Here is a 23,405-nt window from a genome sequence, read left to right as displayed (position 1 = left end):
GCAGTTTATGTACTTTAACATTAAAAACTTTTATTGTGTTGCTAGGTTCTAAAAAACGCTCTGTGCTATGCTATTTTCTCGATTTTCTGGCTTTCTGTTGTGTTTGAGACCCGGGATTTCAAGTGCATTGTGATCTCTGAGAACCTCACGCCATGTTCATGGAATTTTAACCCCCTCTGTCATTCCCTAACAAAAATATTGGCTTAAATGGTTTGATTGAAATGTAAATTAGCTAAGGTATATAACGCGGTCCTCCTAGCACTAACTCAAATGCTTTATTTCTCCTTCTCTCGAAAGCTTAAGAAGCTAAACAAGAGCCATGAAGATTAGACTGCCAGTCGCGGTTGCCTTGATCATCTGTCTTCAACTGTCCGAGGGGACTAACACTCCAGTCCTTCCCTCCGATTACCAAGATGTCATCAAACAAGGCTTCTCAACAAATTGGTTCAAGACCAGCGACCCGTTATCTAAATACAACGCCCAGAACATCGATGATGTCTATGCAAGAGGCTTTCGCAACTTGCGACTTCGATGCAATGCTGAATTGTATACAGCCCCCTACACTGACTCTGCATTCGATGATTTTCTCACGAGTTTGGCTACGGTGGTGGATAAGTGTATCCAAGTTGGCGTCACTCCCATAATATCGTGGATTCACCACCAGGACGAAGCGTTCGCCACGGAGCAAGCACGACTCAACTACGTGGCATGGTGGACGAAGGTAGCGACACACCTTAAAGACAGGTCATACAACCTCAGCTTCAATCTCTTCACAGAGTTAGGGATAGACGGGTGCGGGAACAATTGCAGCGAGAGTCTGCGCGAGAACACCAAGGCCTACAACCAGTGGACCAAAGACGTGGCCAGCGCGATTCGCAAATCTGGGGGCAAGAACGCACAGCGCATCCTCATACTTGGCTCGCCTAAGAAGACAGCCAAAGACCTCGATCAAATCGATCCGACCATCTACGCGAATGACGATTATATGATGGCAGAGTGGCACATCTACGCGTCCGGACCGAATAAGGTGGATGGAAGTCAGAAATACTGGTCTGGCGATGGCTCGCCTTTAGGAAGACAGAACGTGGAAACTAACATTCAGTACGCGACGGATTTCACCCAAACCAGCAAACTCGCAACGTACCTGGGCGCCTGGATGCCCACCGATAACAAGGACGGAGCCTTGGACGAGGGAGAGGTGATCAGCTTTGCACGGTACTTTTCCAAGAAGTTGAAGGAGCAAGGAGTCCCGTGGTCGTTGAACGTGCTGGATAGGTATTACGACACAGCCAACAACGAGTGGTTGAAAGACCCACAAGACATCCAAGGCGCCTTGATCGACATGAACAAGGTGCTCAATAATATCAAGAGTGTCATGTAACTTGTGGTAATGCACTTGTCGACACTAGACTGATAGATGTTGTAATGAAAAGTGGGTATAGAATGTTCAGTTTTAAAAAGTTATTTGTTATTTGCCTTTATTATTTGGATGTAGAATTGGGCGTGACCTGTTTTGGATTCCCCTGTGACTTTCTTGAATACCGACCTATGGGACAATTACTCATTTTAACCCATTCGTAAATTACCGCCGTATCCCCAGTCACTGCTCCACAGAGGTTTAAAGGCTTCATAGATGGCATGCATCGGCCCCAAAGAGATTTGATGTTTTCCTCGTTGACTTTAAAGAGCACTAGCATGGTTATAGCCATTTGTAATATGTCATTAACAGAAGACAAATAAAAACGGTGTTGGTTGACTTTTGTGTTGTGATTCCCTTGTACTGTTCACAAGACTACATAATGCATAATCAACTTCTGCAAAAAAAACCCTCTATAAAAACAGACGAAAATCAGACTTCCATAAAGAAGGACAGGGTTGATCGTCGGCAAATCAATTCTAACCCCTAAGCGGCAACGTTCCCAGTTTAATTTCGGTCAATTACGTAACAATTCCCGATTGTTTTTTAAAAACGGAAAACTCGAAAAATATTTCAAAATTGTAAAAGCAGTGTCTTTTTAAAAGTTTCTTCTAGCATGTAACTGATAATTTAGAGCTGGCTGTTATGTAAGGCAGATTCTTTTAGATTTTTTTTGTCTTTTATTGGTTGAGGTTTCCGTCGACTCAACGGAAGCTTACTGGTATGATCGCCCAGGGCCGTAGCAGGGGGTGGGGCACTGGGGTCATGTACCCCCAATAAATTAAAAATAAATAAATAAATAATTACTACCTAACATCAACGACATAATCCGTAGAAACTACAACCTTCTACTCTCGCCTAAGCGATGCCATAAGGTTTTCACTGAGCCCCCTCTTGTCGCCTTTCGCCGCTCACCTAACCTTCGCGACATCCTCGTTAAAGCCAAGCTACCTTTCGACCGCTCTCCCAACAACCAACCTCCCAGTACTTTCCGTTGCGGAAAAACTGCCTAACCTGCCCCTATATTAGAACCGATGGCCTGACAAGCTACACATTTTTCTCAACAGGTGAAACACGACCCATAAAATCCCACATAACCTGCAATACTAAAAACGTGATTTATATGATTCAATGTAACCGCTGTAACCTTCAATATATTGGGGAAACTAAACGCAAATTAAAAGAACGTTTTAATGACCACCACAGAACTGTAGACTCCCAATCTCGATCCATACCAACCCACGCCGCTGAACACTTCCTATAACCTAACCACTACGCTTCTGACATAGAGCTCATACCAATTGAAAAAAAAATAACCGCGACTCCATCAGCAAAGCAAGAGAAGCCACACTGATAGCTCGCGCTAGCACTCTTGAACCCGGTGGCCTCAACCGGCGTGAAGAAACCGTTTAGCTGTTTAGTAATCCACACCACCCTATTTACCATCTTCTATAAGTTACTCAATTACTCCTTACTCAATTACTATTTTTACCTTTTGTTAGTTAATCATCAATGAACTTTGTACATATACTAGCTATAACATACCATTGTAGCTCATTTATAACCTGAAGAAGGCAGGTATTGGCCTGCCGAAATATCGTTCTAAAAAACATAAATCTGCGTTGTTGTCGACTTTTTCTCTTAAAGGTTTCATAAAGAGGCGTGGCTGTGCCCCTGCCCCATATTTTCTTAATATTTCTGTACTGTCACCTCAAAATCTTACGTGGCCTGCTACGGCTATGTTGCCGCTCTGCTGAGAGGGATAGCACATCAGGTGTGGTCGAAGCAATTTCTAACCGTAAAGAGTAAACACAAATATTTTTAGTTGACCTGAATAGCACTCCTCCACCGTCGAGCACATATCTTTTCTGACTCAGGATGTGAGGATCCACTACCGTGAGACCCCTTGGGATAGAAGAAGCGGAAAATTTTGAACACCCCCAGGGGTATATCAGCAACATAGGGCTCCCGTCTTCTTTCATGGGGGTCCCCCCGCTCCCCTCTCCGGGCTTATAGCTCAGGGAGCTCAGGTGCCTGTTCTTACTTTTTCGTGGACTTTAAAAGCACACTAGCATACACACATTGGCACCAGTCGCGCCAAGACGGGACGCGAGCACAGTCTATTACCCTTGCAGTTCGGCAATCATGGACAGCTGTTTCGTCCTTATTAGGACTCGTCAGCATGGCATAGCCAGTATGCCTCAGTTAAACTTCATCGGCAAAAAAACTGCAGGGCGACTTCGACTCGAACGAAGTGCTTTAAACCACAGCTTAGATCCATGTGGGATCTAGAGCTGCGACCGGGCTAGCGTGATGCCAATTGTGCGGATCACGCATGCGACCTTTGCTAGTCTAAAACTCCGTCGGATAGACAAACTATCCTTGCGAGTATGTATACATAAATGTGGACTTTAAAAGCGCACTAGCATAGATACATCACAACAACGTTTTCTTCATATTCTACCCCGCCCCCCTTTCGGAATAGGGGTATGTAAATCCCCCGATCCGCTACATTTCCGACATGTGGATCCGCAGATATTTTTAGATCCGCATGGTTTGACAGATAAACAATATTATCGATTGATATTCATTTAAAATCCGAAATTCGACCGTCAAAGCAGTCAAAATCCGAAATCCGCGTCGAAATTGTCAAGAGATCCGTGATCCGCGGTATTTCCAAAATCCGCCAATCCACTGGACTAATCATCAAAATCCGTAATCCGTGAGCATTTCAGGGCCGAATCCGTAAACCTATTCCCCCCCCCCCCCCCTTACAAAGGCATGGCGCTCAACATACATCCGCCTACTAAGCCTAGCGACAAAATTTAGCCAAAAATTGTCGCCTTCAGAGATGACTTTTCACAGCTGTTTAGCTAAAACAGGCTCGTTTTGATTGTAGTGGTTTTATATTGCGAATTGCCAAAAAGACCAGATATGGTGAAAGGACGGAGCGCTGCCATATTCTTACCCTGGGTACCAGGCTCCGAGCTTCGCGGCGACAACGATTTGAGCGAAGCTTGGAGCCTCTGGTACCCAGGGTACCATATTCTTGAAACAACGCCAAACGATAATATATTATGCATAATTATTGTAATAAGAGAAAAACAGTGACTATGGCCACTTTAGTCAACGGAGAAAGTCTCTGAAAAGATAAAGATTCCTCGATACCAGACCAGACCCCCAAAACGACAATGTTTCCTTCTTCATATTCTACCCCCCCCCCCCCCCCCCCTTTCGGAAGCTCATGTGCCTGTTCTTACTTTGCATAGGTTCCTTAAGGCTAGCTGCTGGTACAAGGGCATGGTGCTCAATACACAGCCGCCCAAGGCTAACTGCCGTTATGGTGCTTGCCCAAAAAAGTTACTATTTAAGAGCATAACTATGTTTAATGTGGTTCGTGAGAGAATAAATCACCAAACAATTCAATTCAAATCACAACAACGATTCATGAATGAAAATATCACTTTGTTGACGATGAGTCATCGGCTGCTTCGCAATCTTTTATTTCAGTCATCTCATCCCCATTTTAGAGGTTATCTAAAGAGCGGGTTTTTCTGATAAATCGTTATCAATTTCTCTATAACCTTTCGAGTGTTGATTGTTTTGCTGTGCGAGTTTTAGCTGGTGCGTTTGCAAAATGACCTTGGATGAACTTGGAATAACGCAGCATTTTGTGTCGTGCAGAACGAAAAAAATAATAATTCCCCCTTTGTCACTGGGCCAGCCCCCCTCCGCCCCTATTACGAAATGCCACAGTTCGATTTATGCGACCATAGAGACATCACGATAGTGAGACATCAAAACTGCTCTTTTCCCTTGAAGTAATTGAACAGCTTTTTATGCATTCATACAAATATACAATACACCAAAAACTGGAAATCGACTCTGCCAAATTTTCGTCTTTAATAAGACTTCTTCAGGGCAGACTCAGACTCAGTCTGCCCTGAAGAAGTCTTATTAAAGACGAAAATTTGGCAGAGTCGATTTCCAGGTTTTGGTGTATTGTATTCATTGTTCTGGTACGAGATCGCGACAGTTTGGGCTTTTTGATTCCATACAAATATACATATATATTTCTGAATCTTTTGCATTTATATGAATGTACATTTGCTTAATAGTAAAAAGGAGTGAAAAATCGCAAAATTTAATATTCCTGCTGTCACGTGATCAAACAGACGATCTCCTGCTGAATGTTATTGTCACGTGATCAAACAGAATACCTCGTGCTGAATGAGATTGTCACGTGATAAAACAGACGACCTCGTGCTGAATGAGATTGTCTCGTGATAAAACAATAAAACAACATGAAAACGTGAAATAATTTCACTTTAATAAGAAATGTAACTTTATAAACTGTACAGGGAATCCTATCTTTATATCTTGATAAAATATAAATAGAACCCATCCCCTATTTACCCAAATATCTAGCAATAGTCTTTTTATCTAAATATAGTAGTTAGTATATTCTTTAGTGTAAAGATTGCTAAAATCACAAGTTGTGATGATTGAATGCATATTACCATCATGATATCTGGGAAATCTCCCCAGTTCTATACAAGTTGTGATGATTGGATGTATATTACCATCATGATATCCGGGAAATCTCCCCAGTTCTATACAAAGCAGATTGCTGCAGGGCTTTTATGTACTCATGAACGTGTATACTCCACTATCCTGTCAACCAGAGACATTTCAATATGAGTTGAAGCCACTTATCTGAAATTACACCAAGTTATTCACAGAGCAACTAGGTATTTTTTTAGGAAATTATTATGTACAATTACCGGAAAATTATCACCTATTTTATGTTTAAATTAACTTTAGTTACAACAATATAACAAAATGTTTCTATACATGTTTTATGGCTTTATATTTTGTTCAAAAATAATAAAAAATATATACAAGGGTACCACCAAAAGAATGAAAATAACTCCTAACAGCTACTTTTAGTAACAGTCACGAAATGCCTTATAAATGTTGCATTACTAAAATTATGTGTGACAAGCGTGTTGCTTGACTGTCACAAAAAGAAGCTGGTATGCAGGAAGCAGTTCCAAATAAGTGCTTTCGATAAAGGGTCTAGCTATTGCAAACGTTTAAAGCCTAAGTAAAGATACATGACTCCCTCACCTACCTATCAACAACGAGTGTTAAGTACTAGAGAAGGATTTACATCGACCGATTTGTCAAACAATTATTGAACAAAGAATAACAGACAGCAAAATACCAAGCCCCTGCTACGGTCTGTGAAGGGAAAAATCGGCCCTAGCACCAAAAATTTGCTAAATATCCAAACGAACGAGCTCGTGTAAATCTTCTTTAAAAAGAACCATCCATACTTCCTAGTCAGTTTCTCCATTCTCCATATAGCTTGACATGATCTCCTCAAGGAGTCTTATAAGATTTTCTATCCCAAACAGGTACCCCTTATCAGGGCCGCTCCGCGTGTTTCCCCAGGTGGTGTGAGCAAAGTCAATCATTCGTACATCCACCTTGGTGTGTCTCAGGTTCTTAAAGCTGGCAGTTGAGTTACTACGGCTTAGACTATTCTCCTCTTCTGACTTCTCATGTGTGGAGTTCTCTCTCTCATAGTGACCTATTGCTTCGTCGCCTTCGTACATTAGCAGGAGCGAACTGGAGTAGAATCTGTATGAATGCTGCTTATCTAGAACCTTGTAGAGCCTTCTCAGTCTCTGAACCAGCGGTTCTATTAACTCTAACCGTAGTCTTTGTCCATTATTAAGGAAAGAGACAAGCTCACGTTTAAAGCCTTCCTCTGTCAGCTTTAATCCATAATACTTGTTTCTACACATGAATCTGCCCGAGTTCTGTTGATAAACCTAGAATGAAGTACAAGAACTAACTAAACAAAGGTAGCCTACCTGTGGGCTTTGGATGCTGTTTCCATCAAGAAAACCATCGAAACCCCGAAATCAAAGCTTGTGGCCGCCATCTTGGATTCAAGTCCTCCCCACCATCCTCCCCGCGCCTCTCATCTTTTGTCACTCGAATCCAAGATGGCGGCCAAGGGCTACAATTTCGGGTTTTCGAGGGTTTTTCTAACTAAAAACAGCATCTAAAGCCGGTAGGTAGGCTAAAACAAAGGTGACTATGATAAACTCTAGAACAAATGGAAAAATGATTTTTTTCTTGTTTCTTATAAAACATATGATTTATATGAATCGTTAATTAATTAATTTGTTTTAGAGCATCCTATATACCCGACGCAATATACATTTAAAGTCCGCATTAAAAATAGCCCATCCCGGAACTAAGGAGCTTTATCAACAACACAAACATTAACAACATTAACATGGTATTGTGATAAACAAAAATATCACGAGTTCAACTTATTAATTTAAACTTATAGAAGATTGAATGTGCATGAGGTTTGACAATTTGGCAAATGACACCTTAAGGGGAAGGCAAGTCTTTCGATAGAATTATTACTCCACATTCCCCATGATTTGAAACAGAGACTCACCTGTAACCCGCAGGCTCTGACGCCCAGCGTCTTGGAGGTGGATGACTCCACCTTTGCCATAATTCTTGCACGTTTCTCACTCGGTGCGTCATCCCCATGCTGTCGTGTCCCCATTTTTAGGTCCAATATGCAGGGATATGAGAATTGATATGCTACATTCTCAAGAACGATAAATTCTGTTCACGAGTTAAGAAAGAAGTACAGCTTTTTCATCTTTTCTTATTTTTTAACCATCACCCTTTAAAATTTTACATAGATATAAAATATGAGAAACCTACGAAGTGAAGTGATTGGTATATTATATTAAAATCATGGTTATGCGTCTGTACTTTATTTAATTCATCTACTTTTCAGCAAGGTTACTGAGAAGTTGACAAACCTAGTTGCTTCTTGCCTGAACTAAAACACCTGAAAAAAAAAGAAAAAGAAAAAGAAAAGAAACAAAAATAGGCCTTATACAGTGTTATCGCAAATAATTTTCCTACTGGTTGGAAAAAAAATTGTGACGACTTTTTAATACCAAGTTTTTACCAGCCATAATTCTACCAGCTATCATGTCTTTCTCAGCGAGCGAATTTCCTTAGACAACCACTAAAGGGCCAGTATAAGGAAGAATAATGTGCGCAAGGTAGGGATAAATGCAACAGAGACAAATAAATAAACGAAATGATAAGGATACTTTGTAGTTTGCATGCTTTGGCCATCTTACTAAGCTGCTGAGAATGGAGATGTAGCCCCCAAGGGTTTGCCTGATGTTTGTGTTCTGTAAAATGATAAAAACAAATATTTAAAACAATAAAGGTTTCAACACATGGAAAATCTTATATAATGAGCTGCCTGTGAGGAAAGCCTTGACTGTAAAAGCTTCAATAAAATTGAATTGAGCTAAACAAACAAGCTAACCAAAGTTCTCAGAGACTTGAAGGGGAAGTACATAAAAGTTGTACGCAACCCCACCCTCAAATACCAGGGCTTAGCCCAAGCCCATGCCGTTTTATGGCAGAATAGGAAGGGTTTGGCCCCACAGCAATGCCCCCTAGAACAAATCAAGTCATTAGTGGTTAGTACCATTGCAATGGTCGTGAAGTGGCTGCATGACGAGCCTGAGGCATTCGTCTTGCTGACTCTGCGTCAGGCAGTCTAGGGATCACAATAAACATATCTCAGCCACATCAAACCCAGGAGATAGGGCTGGCAGCCTGAAAAATAGACTTGTGGAACAAAGACTAGACTATGTAGTAACAGGTACGAATGGGTACCAGGAGCGACGCCCACTCCTCAGCACCTGGCTACCTATACAGAACCCTACCTGACTGCTCTGGCATGTCGTCAGCCTCAAAGAGTCCATCCTTTCTTGTACCAACCAGCTCAATACGACCACTTCTTAGTCTGACTCTGATTAGAAAAGAGGCAGAACTGGGACGGTAAAGGTAGTGAAAAAATATACAACAACACACATAAGTCATAAACAACATCAAAACAAAATACTATATTGCTAATAAAATAGGGCAACAAATGTAACAAGCTAAGAACAAAATGGTCATTAATTCAGTACGTAACATACAGCAAACTCTCACTATTACAAACATCCTTAGGGACACAATTAAGTGCCTAGCACATAAAGTAAACTTTCGTGGGGAGTATTCTTAGGCTCGATTTCCAGCTGTCGCTAGGCCTCATCGGCCCCACTAACGGCTGGATCAATGGTCAAACACACTTGTCCATGCATCATCCCGTAAAAACTCGAAAAGGTAAACAAATACATGAGGAAGTACAAAATCAGCATTTCAAAGCCAGACTGATCTTGCTAAAATGTAATAACTCAAGAGAAAAGTGCCAACGGATGTTAGCGATCACTCCCTGGCACATTAAAATGCAAATAGAATACCTTGTTTCCCTTCACAATCTCGATCAGATTATTAACTTTCAAGGTAAATAAAGGAATGATCCATTCTTAGCATGCATATATCCAGTTCTGGAAGCACGCACATAGTTTAGAGAGCACGATGGAAGCGTAAGAGTCGCATGAGGCGACTTTTTTCAACTGAGCCTAATTTCAACTGGGCAATTTTCCGAAGCCTGTAGGATAAACACACCCACTCCATATAAAAGATAATTTCAAGCCATTGACAGGGAATACCAAAAACTTTCTAATGGGAAACATTTTAGCACTGCTAAAAATCCATCGGATTTCGGATTGAAAACTTCAAGCTTCTTACTTGAGCCTTCCTAATAGTCTTTTGCATGTGAGCTATCTAGGAGCTTTCCTGAAATTTCAATTGTGGAACAAACAACCAGACCAGATATCCAGCTGTTGATGGAGGCATTTACTGCGGGCGTACAGAAACGAGCTGGGAATCAAGCTTAGAGTACTTTTAGTATTCATTTTTTGTATTTAAAATTTTGCCTGGATAATCTTCTCCTAATAATAGAGTTGTCTGTGATAGCTGGGTGGCCCAAAAGCAAGGGTTGAGCTTATAGATACAAGGACAGATTCAGGAGGGGTGGTTGAGTGGCCATCCCCCCCACCCCCTACAGTATTTTGATGAATTTCTGGTACGTTTTTTTATTCACTCCCTTCCAAATGCATGCTCCACCACTCTTTTGGGGTACGGATCCACAAGTGAGGTACAGTATGCTGACCTACCTATGGGGTCTCTTTTCTACACTTTCAACTCTACTGACCCTCCGTGAGCGTCTTTTGGGTGAGGATTCCATCAGGTCCGGATCCTCACTATCACTCTCAGAGCTGTTATAGTTTGATCCTTGCGATTCTTGTTCCAATGCACTTTTGTCTGGGTGTGCAATGATGTGAATGTAGCCATCCGTGTCTTCTTTAAAACTCACATAAACAACACCTGGTATAATAATTGGTAAAGGAAAAGTAGTCAAGTTGTCATAATCAATATTATAATTAATAATGTTCTACTGCTATTTGTATGGTCAATATAGGTCAATTATATATCTAACAAAAGCCTTAAGGTATGATAATATGAGCAGCAAAACCATACAACTTTTGTGGCATCATTTGCAAAAAAGATCGAAGGTGATGTTGTGCAATGGTTCAGTTAATTATGGTAGATGAAACTTTGGCGCATTCTATTTGTGTGTTATGGCTGTACATTGAAAGTGCGCCTGCACCTTAAATTTACTGGGCACATGTTTTTAGTTGGGAGGAGACTATGCAACCTCTTAGCTGGATTCTGAATGTCAGTAAAAAATTTCCGAGATATTGTTTCACAACGATTTTGTAGCGTTTCTGTGGAGAGTGCCCATTTGTAGGACAGTAATGGATAGATTATGCACAGGGCCCGTTTCTGGCATCTTTCGAGATCAATTGATAGATATTGTGGCAAGCAATGGTGGAACACAGGACATGCGCATTCGGTCACTGGTCTAACGCATGTCAAGTAAAAAGGAGTAGTTCCTTAGCCTAATGTTAGCATGTTTAAGTTGCCGTAGAAAATACAAGCGCTTATTGATTTTCTTAAGTATTTCTGCTATAAGACCGTTGTTAAGTCTTTAGACACTGTAACGCCTAAGATTGGGAAACACGAGCCAATTCCTTGCCGTTAATTGTAGCTGACTCTACATCTATCTCCGACCTACTAAAACTGATACGCAGTTCCTTGCACTTGGCTTCGTTAAGTTGGAATCCACCAGTGGCTAGTTTGCAGGACATGTTGTCAAGGAAATGCTGGACCGTACTTTCTTCTTCTTTGGTTGCAGCCTCAGCCAGAGCGGTGTCATCTACATACTTCCAGAGGTAAACCCCTTGGGCATCAAAATCTTTAATCACAAGGAGAAATAATCAGGGGCTGAGCTTCGTGCCTGTGGGACGCCCGAAAGAATTGCGCCCCATTCAAAGAAGCAGTCTTGGCCAAGCTTAACCCTTTGTCGGTGACAGGAGAGAAAATAAACATCCACGAGATTATCGAGGGGGGGATGTCTTAGGCATGGAGCTTGTGGACCGATGGTCAATCAGGTCGAATGCTTTACAAAAGTAAGTAAGATAGCTCTAACTGTTGCATCATTCCCATCAGTAGGGGATAGCCATGAATAGATCATGCTTATAAGAGCATGCATGGCGTTTGATCCAGGAACAGTTACAAATTGGTGCCGATCAGCCTTTGCTAAAATTGCTGGTTTAACAAAGTGCTTCTAAACATAATCCTACGCAACTTTAGAAAGAACAGGCGTTAAGGATATCAGACAAAGATGTTAGGCTTCTGTTTTGATACTAGGGCGATATCAGCATCTTTCCAAGACTGCCGAAGTCCTGCTCCCAAAAATAGAAATTAAGAATATCAGTTACTGATATGGCTAGGTCTGCACGCTTATTCAGAACCCAACAAGGAATGCCATCTGGGCCAGATGCTTTGCGTGGATTTGAAGCAGAGAGTTGCTGACTGTTACTGTTTCAGTACTGAAGTTTTGAAACCTGGAGTGCGTCATCCAGAGCAGCGGCGTAGCCAGGGGGGTGGCCCAGGAGGCCCGCCCCCCAACCCTTCTAGCCGCCAAAAAAACAGTAATTGTATGAGACATTATCTAAAACACAGGAGACAATGCCTTGAAAAGACCTTTTGGGCCCCCTCCTGTAAAAAATCCTGGCTACGCCGCTGCAGAGGGAAATGCGCGTGTGCGGAGGGTAGGAGAAGTGAAAATACCCCAAATGGTTCAAGGAATGCCTCGCTGATAGTATTCGCAACAACCCACTAACTCTGCTTATTGGAATACCGCGACAATGTCATAAGCGATATGATGAAGCAAGTTAGAAGCAAATAGAGACAAGCAAACAATTTTGCCCAAATAGACTTTATGATGTCCTAAGGCACTCTCAAGATGTGAAAAATCTGTAATTGTTAAGCAAATTACAAGCAAAACTGTTGTAAGCAACAGGCTGTAGCAGTGCCGTCGCTACAAAGAAAAGGCACCACAGTGCATTGTTGGAAACTTCAATAAGGGGGAGGTTTCTGTTTTCAGTCTGTTTTTCTTAAAATTTTGCTCAAAAGTACCCAGGAGTGAAAGGGTTAACTTTGTCTTGACACGAGTCTTTGCTGCTGACGAGGTATCCACATCCACATTTACACGTCTCAGTAATGCAAACAAAGCCAGAGTTTGCATAATTCATGGCTTGTCGAACTCCGCCAATCTTGGGAGCTAAAGACATGATGTGTGACACGTAGAAAGCAGGGACGAATTCTGTTGATGGAACCTCAGGGGACGGCTTTGTTGGATCAGAAATGGTGATGCAGTTTGCTGGATTACGATATTGAGCAAACATCTTGTATATTCCGTTTCATAGATCACTGATCCTGGTGAAATGGTTTGAATAAAATGCAGGCGATAGCTCTCTTGATCTTTAACTTGACGGCCAGCTTGTTTCCAGCGATAACTCGGCCAGTTTTCTGCATAGTGCCATTCATGAGCTGTTAACTGAACCATACTTAAGGGCCTATGGTACTATCTTTTGAGTCCGTTGCTAAGGAAATTTGTTTGTTTTATAAAAGCTACTGTTTTTTTGTCAAATCTCTTGGAACTTTCAACATAAGTGTTTTAGACATAAATGACACAAGTGATGACGTCATCTTACCCCTCCCATGGTCATGTGACCCAGGACAGAAAAACGTGTCGGAGAAGCTACTGTTCAAATCTAACATCATTTTTTCGCAGAAATATTTTAACATCATTATTTTCTAAAACTTCATGCATCCATTTTGCATAATTTTGATACCGCGAGAAATGGCGAATTTTTATGTTCTTCGAAAACCACATATTTGGTAATAACTTTTATTTCTTCAAAAATCAATGGTTTGAGTGAAATAAAATTCACAGTTGCTGTAAAATGTTCAAAATGAACGTGTTTTTCTCGAGCGGAAATGGCCGCCATCTTATTTTTTTGCCATCTATTTTTGGGCGATTCCATGTAACGGACATTACACTATTTACCCATAATCCATGAAGAGATTTCTTTTATTCAAAATTGATCATTCATATTAAGTTAGATATGATTAAAATCTAAACATAGAACATTTAAGAAAACAGTTACATGTAAAACAACCTTTAAAGAATTTTAAATTTCTAAATATTCATAAATATGTTAGTGTAACGGACATTACACCAGATAAGACATCAGTATTTTTGCAACCACAGAACCCCAAAAATCATCTCAAACATAGATGTCCAAAATATATATTATTGAAATTTAGAATCTTTATACATTAAAGTGTTTTTGTTTAAAAGGATCTGACCCTTATGTGACATGAATAAATTTTTAAGTTCTTATGTAACGGACATAACACCCTCCCTGTAACGGACATTACACTTGTGTCTGACGCCATTTATAGTATTTTTAATCCATTAAAAACAGAGTTTCCAGTTCCACCTCTAACCATTTTCATTAAAGCAATGAAAATGTTATCAGTAACAATCAACAATCAAGTTAAAAATGTTTTTAATCACAGTACCTTTTTTCAAGTAATTGTCTGTTAATAAATAACTGTGAAAACAACAAAAATATGCTTCCAAATACTAACAGTTTTCATACATTTATGAAACAGAATTAGTATGCCTTCATATGTTCTAGGCCAACGTATAATACTAAGAAAGGAAAGAAATATCTAATTAAACAGTCATTTCAGATGTCTTGACTTTGGTTGATGAACGTTGAAGAAAAATACCCAACTACTACTGTACATGTCATATTAACTCTCTGTTCAGTTCCATCTTTCTGCTGCAGACTTTAGCTTTCCCATCTGCTTTCTAGTTCCTTGACCCTGAAGGTTCCACGGCTATTAATGGGCTCAGGGTATTGAATTATCTCTACAATATCTGCAAGAAGATAATCAATCTCATCAACCGTCTTTGGCCATTTCCATCCGCCAGCACACTTCTCAAAAGCTTTCACCCTGGCACCTTGAGGATAGACCTTTGTTACTTGGCCTGGAAACAATTCCCCTTCATATCGACAGATGACAAAATCACCTTCATCCTCTGTGGGTGGTGATGCGTGCTTCTCACACTCTTTCTCGTAACACTCATCGAACTCAGATTCTTCTGTCTTTTGTTCCTTTTTCACTGCCACCTTGCAGGAATCATCCAAAGAGTTGACAGCTTCTGGTCTGCTAACTGTCTCCATCCACACATTTCTCTTAACTGTACCACCTACCCCATCCACTGCACCTTTGCCATGTGATGTTGCAAAAAAGTTACATTTCAGGCTTTCTTGCAAAAAAATGGCAAACAATTAAAGATGAACCGGTTCTTAAACTGTGAAGATGGCCCATCTGAGAAAACCCCCACATTCTTTATGGCATACTGGTTGGTGAGCATTGACAGGACAGACACTGGTCTTGTCATGGTCGAGGTCGTCGCTGACAAATACCATGCTCTTCTGCTCATCCTTGCTCATCCAGACACACACGGTGAACACTGTCAGCTGGCTTTGGTTCCAGTATGCTGACTGGATCTCCCCTTGATGTTGCAGCGTGTAGTTCTCACTGAAATCCACCTGGACCACTGCCTTTCCATTGGAGATACTGAGTAGTGTGGTCTGAAAGTGGTTGCTCCATTCCCTCTTTATTAATACATGTCTGAGGAACTCAGACAACTTCTCCCTAAGGCTTTCAAAAGCAGCAAGCACTGTTCCTGATCTGGCACATTTCATTAGCTTCTTTTTTGGTGCACTTGTGGTTTCGTCATCAATTTCTTTCCTTCTCTTGTGGCTAGGCTCATTCTTAGCCTCCTCCCGTGACCACTGGCATCAAAAGACCTCTGTGTTCAGAACAGGCCCTTGAAAACTTGCAAACCATTCGAAGATCTTCTCTGAGCACTCTTCACAACATCTTGTCATATATTTCTAAGAATCAGGACAACACACGAAGTTTGATACAAAACTGCTTGAGTATGCAGGAAAATCAGGGCCTTGTGCAGTGCATCGCAATGGAGGATGATGTTCTCATGATACATGCAAAGGCAAGCATCTTTGGGGGTTTCTGACCTGTGAAGCACATAAACTGGCTTTAGCTCTGCAAACTTGGACCCAATTTTCTCATCTGGATATTCAAGCTTGAAAAGGGAGTGTGTTTCTTTCACTGTATAGTACAGGTGCCTTTTCTGGAGCTGGATTTTGCAGACTGTTATGTAGTCTTTCTTCCCAGGTGCTAGCCTTGAAATGTCATCACGGCGATAGAACTGTTCCACTTTTTTCACAGTTTCGTCGCTTGTCACGTTTTTAGGCTGGACACTTGATTTGATAAGCCCTTACCTTTCTGCAAGCTTCTCAAGAACCACTTTCTTCTTTTTTGGGCTAAAAGGCAGGGACTTCGCAACCCTTGAAACAGCTTTCCCAAGTGACCTTCTTGATTTATAAATTGAATTTTTGCCATCCTTATCTTTTGGTGCACTCTTCTTGTTAGCCCTGAACTTCGCCACTCTTTCTCTATTCAGCCTATTTCTATGGGCTTTGATTTCAGCACTGACTCCTTGATTTTTCTCTCTCAGTCTTGCAGCCTGTTTTCTATTTCTATCTTTTTCAAAGACTTCTTTTTTCTCTGCACTGTTCCGTATTTGTTCTCTGTACTGTCTCATACGACTTCTTAGAGATGTTGGTTCTCCCATCTCAAATGTTAGAACAGAATTATTGAATTGATTATGCAGTCACTACATTAACAGTCAGTGAGAAAAACCATTCAAGACTATGTAACCACCCCTAGGCAGTGTAACCACCCTAACAACCTTTACACAGGAAGCCCAAAAGGAAGCATCTCTTCTGTAATGTCCGTTATGTAATGTCCATTACAGGAATAATGTGAAAAAAAAGGAAATAATGTAGGAAGAAAATATATGTCAAAGCTTTAGATTAGATTAGGAGAGGATCTGAATATCCAGTAAAGACATCTTTAATATTTTTCTTAAAATGTAAGAAAAACTGAAATTTTCGTAACGGACATTACTTCCTACACCTGGCATTTTCATATAAAATTGAAAAATCTGTATTAAACAAGACCATGATATCAAACATTTAAGGCTTCTTTTAATGTTTGAATATATGAGGCCTTTTTGACAGGATTTGGTATAATAGTTTAGTAGATATAACCAGTTAAACACAGGTGAAATTTGGAACTTGTTACCTTAACTTTGGGTACCAATAAGAATTTTGCAAAAAAAAAATATTTTTTTAGAAAACCAAACAATATATAGATTTTTATAAACTTTAAAGTTTAAATTGTCAGTTTTGTTAAATTAAAGCTTGATAAAGATAAGTTAAAAAGTTCACACAAAGTGCATTTAAATATGGAATTGCCCTTTTATTCTCTAAAAACTGAAGAAAAGAAGAAAATTGCATTTTCTTCTACAAAATGTCGAAAATTTATTTTAATCTCTTGGGAAAAAAAGTAAAAAAAGGTAGAACTGGAGTTTCGAAGAAAATAATGAAAAAAAAAAGACTAGACCGGGGACTGAACACGGAGTGCTTGTTTATGAGTCAAAGGTGCTAACCACTGGGCCACGGAATCACGCTGGAGGATGCGTGGTGATTTTAGTCTATTTAACCAAGTGAAGCGCTTTTCCCTTTTGTAGCGACGGAGTTTCATAGCAACGAGATAGTACCATAGGCCCTAAATGATAGTGAATGTAAACAGTTATAATATTGTTAAAAAAGGGTTTAAAACTGGGAGCGGTCCAAACCCCTTGCAGCCATGAAAGGTACATGCAGAGTTGTACCCATAAGGCCAATTGCAAATGGATTGCACATCTCAAAGGCTTAATACTGTAGCTATCTGACCCTATTAAAATGTGTGGTCTACACAAAAAGTTAAAACACCAATCTGACCTTTCATAAAGTGCAAATAAATTGCTATTCGGAAAGCTCACTGAAGCTAAGATGCTAGGACAATATTACCAAGAAGTGCAAAAAAAACACTATCATACATAGATGGAAATGGGTGAGGGAAATTTTTATTTGCCCTGATCAAATTGTGCAATAAAAGTTCAAAGAGCTGGACATTTTTTTAACAAAACTGTTTTGAACACATACACATAAAACTTGGTACTATGTTGAAAGTGTTTTCTGTGGACTCATGGGGAAATAATTAATTTATAACTTCAAGTGTGGATTTATGGTGTTTAACCACAAGCCTCTAAATCCACAGGAAAACCGATAAAAGACATACAGCAAAAGAGAGTTTATTTTTATTTTATTATAAATATTAGGACATGTTGAATAGTAAAGAACTGAAGTTGAAATTGTAAGCTAACATTTTTTATCATTTATACAAGGTATACTCTAATTTTTAGCTCCATCATGCGTGATTTTGGTCAGGAGGGGAATATTTTTTCTTAGTAAAGAGTTAAGAGATGTTAAGGTTTTCAGTGAAAAGGAATCAAGCGTTGGCTTTGGAGATTGGATAAAACAGAATATTTTGCAAGACTGAACAAAAAGACTCAAAAATATTTTTCATTACAATCTTATCACTATAAATGCTAATACAATGTAAAGTATCTCCTTAAACCTCAACTCAAATTAGAAACTAATATGATACTTTGCAAATGGAAAATATTTTTATTTTTTTAGCTTAATTCACATCTTAACATATTGGTTGTTTACCATTTAATCAGAAATTCTGGTACTTTTGGTTATTTTGTAAATGGTACAGATTCCTCCAAATGGAAAATTTCTGGAAAATGTGGAGTTGCTTGAGAGGTAGCCCACTTTAACCAGGGATACCAGAAATTCCGGAAAATCGTGTACCATTTGCAGTTTTCCGTAGAATATTTGACAAAGGCCCTTTTCAGCCACTATTCCCCAGAAATTCTGGAATATAGGAAACTTTTTCTTACCATTATGGCATCCCGGAAAAACTGGGATCTCATTCCGGAATTTCAGATTAAATCGTAAACAACCATCAAGAACAGGGTGCTTTTTATCAGATAAGGATCCAAAGAAAAGACAGCTGCTTCTCTGCCTCTCCTAGTATCAGTGAATATCAAAAATAATCTTGCTTAAGGGATTAAAACAGCCTAACATCTATTATTCTACAGCTAGAAAGGCAGAAAAATTAACTACATTGGATGATTTATATAACTTACTACTAGTTCACGTGCAGAAATTATGAAAAAATGGATGCTGTACAAACCTTACACTATTGACAAACTCAAACAATATTCTAAATCGATTTTCAGAACAAAGAACCATCATTAGAAATTACATTCTAAATTTCACGTAAATAACATCGGCCATCAGAAATATTAATATCTCCTTACCAAATATTGTAATTTTTCTTGACTTTTCGAAAAAGGAATTATCATAGATACAAAAACATTTGCCATACTCTTGGAAAATATATAGCTCTATACCGACAATTTAACGAGAAATAAAATGTAGCATTATTAGAACCGACCTCCAAGAGAGATAAACCCGAAAAAAAATACCGTTTTGGATGTTTGTTTACGACCAAAAACAATATTGTTTCAGTCGGTAATAACGACAATATTTTTATTAGAATCCTTTTTTTTCGGATTCTTCCCCTATCGATGTAAAAGCAAACATTTCCTGGTTCAAACAGTTAAATTACATATAGGTATCATTCAATGAAAGCAACGACATTCTGGTCAAAACAATAACGAATTAGTTGGGCACTGTCATTTCATGGTTTCTTTTCTGTTTTTAGTTGCTGTCACTAGCTGTAATTAGTTTGGAGTCAAATTTACGTACTGTTGTTATCCATATAATGAAAGATCAAAGTTTGAAAAGAAGGTGATTTTTAAAATCGAAAGTTTCAGAACATCGCAACGGTAATATCGAGTGAATTATTGAAACGGAAACGATCGGTCAGTTGGTTTCCTTCGTCCTCGAGAGATTTCCCTCCTTCCTTACCTCTGTATTCTGGTGTGAAGGTTTTCATATCTGAAGGCAGTTCCTTGTAAAAACAATCCTCTCTGTCCTGATATGGTTTACAAACGGAAATCTCGTCGAACTTCATCATAGAGGAGTGCCCTCCGACTTGGTGAACAAACGGTTCTAATGGTGTAAAATCTTTGACGACTTCGCTTTGACCCGCCATCTTTGTAATTCTAGGAAGTCTCTGCGACATATACTTGCTTCAGTATTTTCCTAACTTGATTCGCAACTAGCATAAACCCAGCTTTTTAATTCATTTATCCGTAGGCATATTATTAGGGCTTATTGCAGCTCAAATCCGTTCTAAATTCGTAATTCTTTTGTCATGACTAGTCAAAAGACGGATATTTTGTTTCTATCTTTCGCTTGATCGATGCGACCTCTGTGACGAAAACAAATTCTGTCATGTGACAAAATGTTGGATTTTGATTGGCTAAGGGACATTACAATATTCCGGCCTTTTGAGTATCTAGATTACGTGAGTGAATTCGAGCTTCTGATTGGCCTGGATGTGCGTTTAGTCACTCAAGCTCGCTTCGCTAAAAGCTTTTCTCGCTGTGTGTATTTTTTGTGTGCGAGTGCTTTAAAGCGTAACGAACTTTCAAAAATACGGTTATTTTTGGAAAGACGTTGTTTTGGTACACGCCCTTGACCTATCTCGGCAACATTTTAAGCTCTTTTTTTTTTAATGTTTGAGGAGCTTCGTGAGTAAATGTCACGTACTTTCGTCTATTTCGGTGTTTGCGCAAACATCGTATGTCATGCCGCGCCCTATGAAACATACTTTCATTCCTGAAATTCCAAATACAAAGAGATAATTGACAGAGAGTGTGGTGAAGCACGTCGTGTAAAATTGGAGAGGAAAAACAAAAAGGCCCGATTCCCAGGTCGCGCTTTTGCCGTGCCATTGTTTTTAGTTCGACAGAATTGAGTTCGGCACGCTTCTGCTTCTCTCGTCATGCATTGGTGCTGAAAGGAAACGAATGAGTAAAATGGACCCATTATACCCAGGAGAGATCCCATAGACAGGCAAGAATAAAGTGAGCCCACTAGAAAGTCTATTTTCTTTAATTTTCCATTTTTTCATTACTATACAAATTCTCTTGCGTAAAAAAATACAAACCGAGTGCTTGGGTTACCTTTGTCTATCTATGTAGCGAGGGTTCGACTCTGCCAAATCTTCGTCTTTAATAAGACTTCTTTAGGGCAGACTGAAAAAGTCTTATTAAAGACGAAAATTTGGCAGAGTCGAATTCCATTTTTTGGTGTATTGTATTCATTGTTCTAGTACGAGATCACGACAGTTTGGGCTTTTTGATTCTATTCATGTAGCGAGTGAATACATTTTTGTGATGATCAGAATCAGAGCAAGTGAAGTATCTGAGCTTCTCTAATAGTTAGAAAATAAAGAGGGAGATTAGAGAAAGAGGATTACTGTACTTCTTTGATGTTGTTTCTAGACGTTTCTATAACTATTAAGTATATTATACAAGCTGGAATCGGGATTTGAATCAGACGCGGTATAACAGCCATTTTATCGCTCGTCGCTATTTTCTATCTTCTTGACTTGATTCGCCGTTTAGACAAACCAGGGAGGACAAACAGAACAGTCAAACTATTCAGGGCTTTAGTTTTCTGCGAGTATATTTGCCAATCTTGCTTACTTAAGTTAGACTTGTTTTCTTCCCGAGTTATTTTACATGATCTCTTTTCATTCCTATCAAGTTGGCAAAACAACAACACGTAACCCGCGGGAGAATAGGACAAAATTAAAGGAGCAAATTCTCATGCGCAGTGGTGGGCTGGTGGTTATGGCGCGCGGGTTAATACCAAAGTGTCCTTTCTCTTGGCTGAGGCTAATGTTGCAATGGAATAAAACTTCTTCTTGTCTTCGGCGTTCATTACAAAGTTCAGAACTCAGAATTTGCATGTGAAATTTGTTTTTTTTTCCTTGTCTCCATCGTTGTATGCTTTTTAAGTCGTGGATAGCGAAGCTATTCAGGACTTTTTGCGGTAGCGGGGTTGTGTCACTCGCTAATAGCTTATAGCTTACTAATCGTCGACTCAAGTGTAACCCATAGCAAATCATGACTCTTCTAATACCACAACACTTGGCCAATCAAATCAAACGTTTTAGCGAAAAAGCCCGCGAATTGTCAGCGGTTTTCCAAACCATGTAAAAAAAAACATGGCGTAGTTGAATTCTTTGAAGGTTAAGACTATGATTTAACGTCATTCCTGCCTTTCTTGCCAATGAAAAATCGAGCCACATTCGATAAATAGCTATCTGAATGCAAGGTTTAGCTTCAAAGTCCGTTCGTTATCAGTTCAACTTTCACGATATATCATGTTGTCAACAGACTTACGAAACGCCACTGGTAAGCCATTTCCACTTCCCCTCTACTACTGCTGGCTGTGCACCAAATTCTTTGTTTATTTCTTGCATGCATGCTTGCTGAATTAGCTCCAACACATTCTTGCTCTTATAATTTAAGCTTCGGAATTTATCCGTACTTCGCTACGAATAGAGTTGTTTCCAATGTCTCCATGAATAACATTTCTACACTGAACTTCGTTTGCCAAGAGCAGGAATCAGTTTTTTAAATGTCTGTAAGCAAAATCACCCAATGAGGGCTAGAGGGCCCCTTTCCATCAATGGTATCTGGGTCGACTGGTTGTCCCCAGGGAATCAATCAGATGGGCATTGACTTCCTCAGGCCCGTAACCAGGATTTCGAGCGGTGTGGTTCGTTTTTTCCATGTTAGCGGACCAAATTCCCGGTATACCCCTCTCCTCGCCTTATTACATTAGGCATGTTATTAATAGGGTACTTTTTAACATATAGTGATAAAAATAAAGATAATTAAGATTTTTATAGTCATTTTAAAGACATATTGATGTGCACGGTATATCTTCAGCCAAACGTTATATATTTTTGTTTGCTCTGAGCGGACCTTCAAGCTGGGTGGAGGGGTTCGTCTGAACCCCCCCTGGCTACGGGCCTGTACCTGAAGCAGTTATTTCAACATCACAGTAGTACCATTGTTTACACTTGTCTGAGACAAGTATAAATAAAACCACATAAAGCCAAGAAATTTATTAGTTTGGTCCATACTCTACATACCAATTTGCCCTAAAGGGTGTTAAAAATAAATGCACCAAAACCAAGCTTTTGTCCCAAATTACCATTTTATTATCCACGACTTGGCAAGGGCCTTGCCTTTTGATTGTGTCTGATTTGGGATGCAGAGATTTCCCTCCTTCCTTACCTCTGTATTCTGGTGTGAAGGTTTTCATATCTGAAGGCAGTTCCTTGTAAAAACGGAAATCTTGTCGAACTTCATCATAGAGGAGTGCCCTCCGACTTGGTGAACAAACGGTTCTAATGGTGTAAAATCTGACTTCGCTTTGACCCACAACAACACGTAACCCGCGGGGGAATAGGACAAAATTAAAGGAGCAAATCCTCACTCGCAGTGGTGGGCTGTTGGTTATGGCACGCGGGTTAATACCAAAGTGTCCTTTCTCCTGGCTGAGGCTAATGTTGCAATGGAATTCAACTTCTTCTTGTCTTCGGCGTTCATTACAAAATTCAGAACTCAGAA

The 23,405-nt window shown here is 39.7% G+C and overlaps 2 protein-coding genes across 5 annotated transcripts; one reads left to right on the top strand and one right to left on the bottom strand.

Moving 5' to 3' along the window:
• The first annotated feature begins 258 nt into the window (after nucleotides 1-258).
• Nucleotides 259-1,756, top strand: LOC5512695. The gene has a single exon (XM_001632935.3). It carries the CDS (start codon nucleotides 320-322, stop codon nucleotides 1,379-1,381), a length of 1,062 nt encoding a protein of 353 aa, XP_001632985.2. The 5' UTR covers nucleotides 259-319; the 3' UTR covers nucleotides 1,382-1,756.
• Nucleotides 1,757-5,730: 3,974 nt separating this feature from the next.
• Nucleotides 5,731-23,121, bottom strand: LOC5512696 (inositol hexakisphosphate kinase 1). 4 transcript variants are annotated; one of them, XM_048732571.1, is made up of 7 exons: nucleotides 23,070-23,121; nucleotides 10,549-10,759; nucleotides 9,211-9,296; nucleotides 8,970-9,041; nucleotides 8,581-8,664; nucleotides 7,902-8,077; nucleotides 5,731-7,257 (listed from the first exon to the last, which is right to left on the bottom strand). In XM_048732571.1, exons 1-7 carry the CDS (start codon nucleotides 23,095-23,097, stop codon nucleotides 6,760-6,762), a joined length of 1,155 nt encoding a protein of 384 aa, XP_048588528.1. In that variant the 5' UTR covers nucleotides 23,098-23,121; the 3' UTR covers nucleotides 5,731-6,759. The 4 variants fall into 4 exon arrangements, with proteins under 4 accessions (XP_048588528.1, XP_032237976.2, XP_048588529.1 ...); XM_032382085.2 differs by lacking the exon at nucleotides 23,070-23,121 and adding an exon at nucleotides 19,777-20,201; XM_048732572.1 differs by lacking the exon at nucleotides 8,970-9,041 and having other exon boundaries at nucleotides 23,070-23,120.
• Nucleotides 23,122-23,405: the final 284 nt, after the last annotated feature.

Source organism: Nematostella vectensis, chromosome 9, assembly GCF_932526225.1.
Source record: "Nematostella vectensis chromosome 9, jaNemVect1.1, whole genome shotgun sequence".
Classification (NCBI taxonomy): Eukaryota; Metazoa; Cnidaria; class Anthozoa; order Actiniaria; family Edwardsiidae; genus Nematostella; species Nematostella vectensis.
The sequence above is the reverse complement of the archived record's forward strand: the minus strand, read 5'-3'. Positions and strand labels throughout refer to the sequence as shown.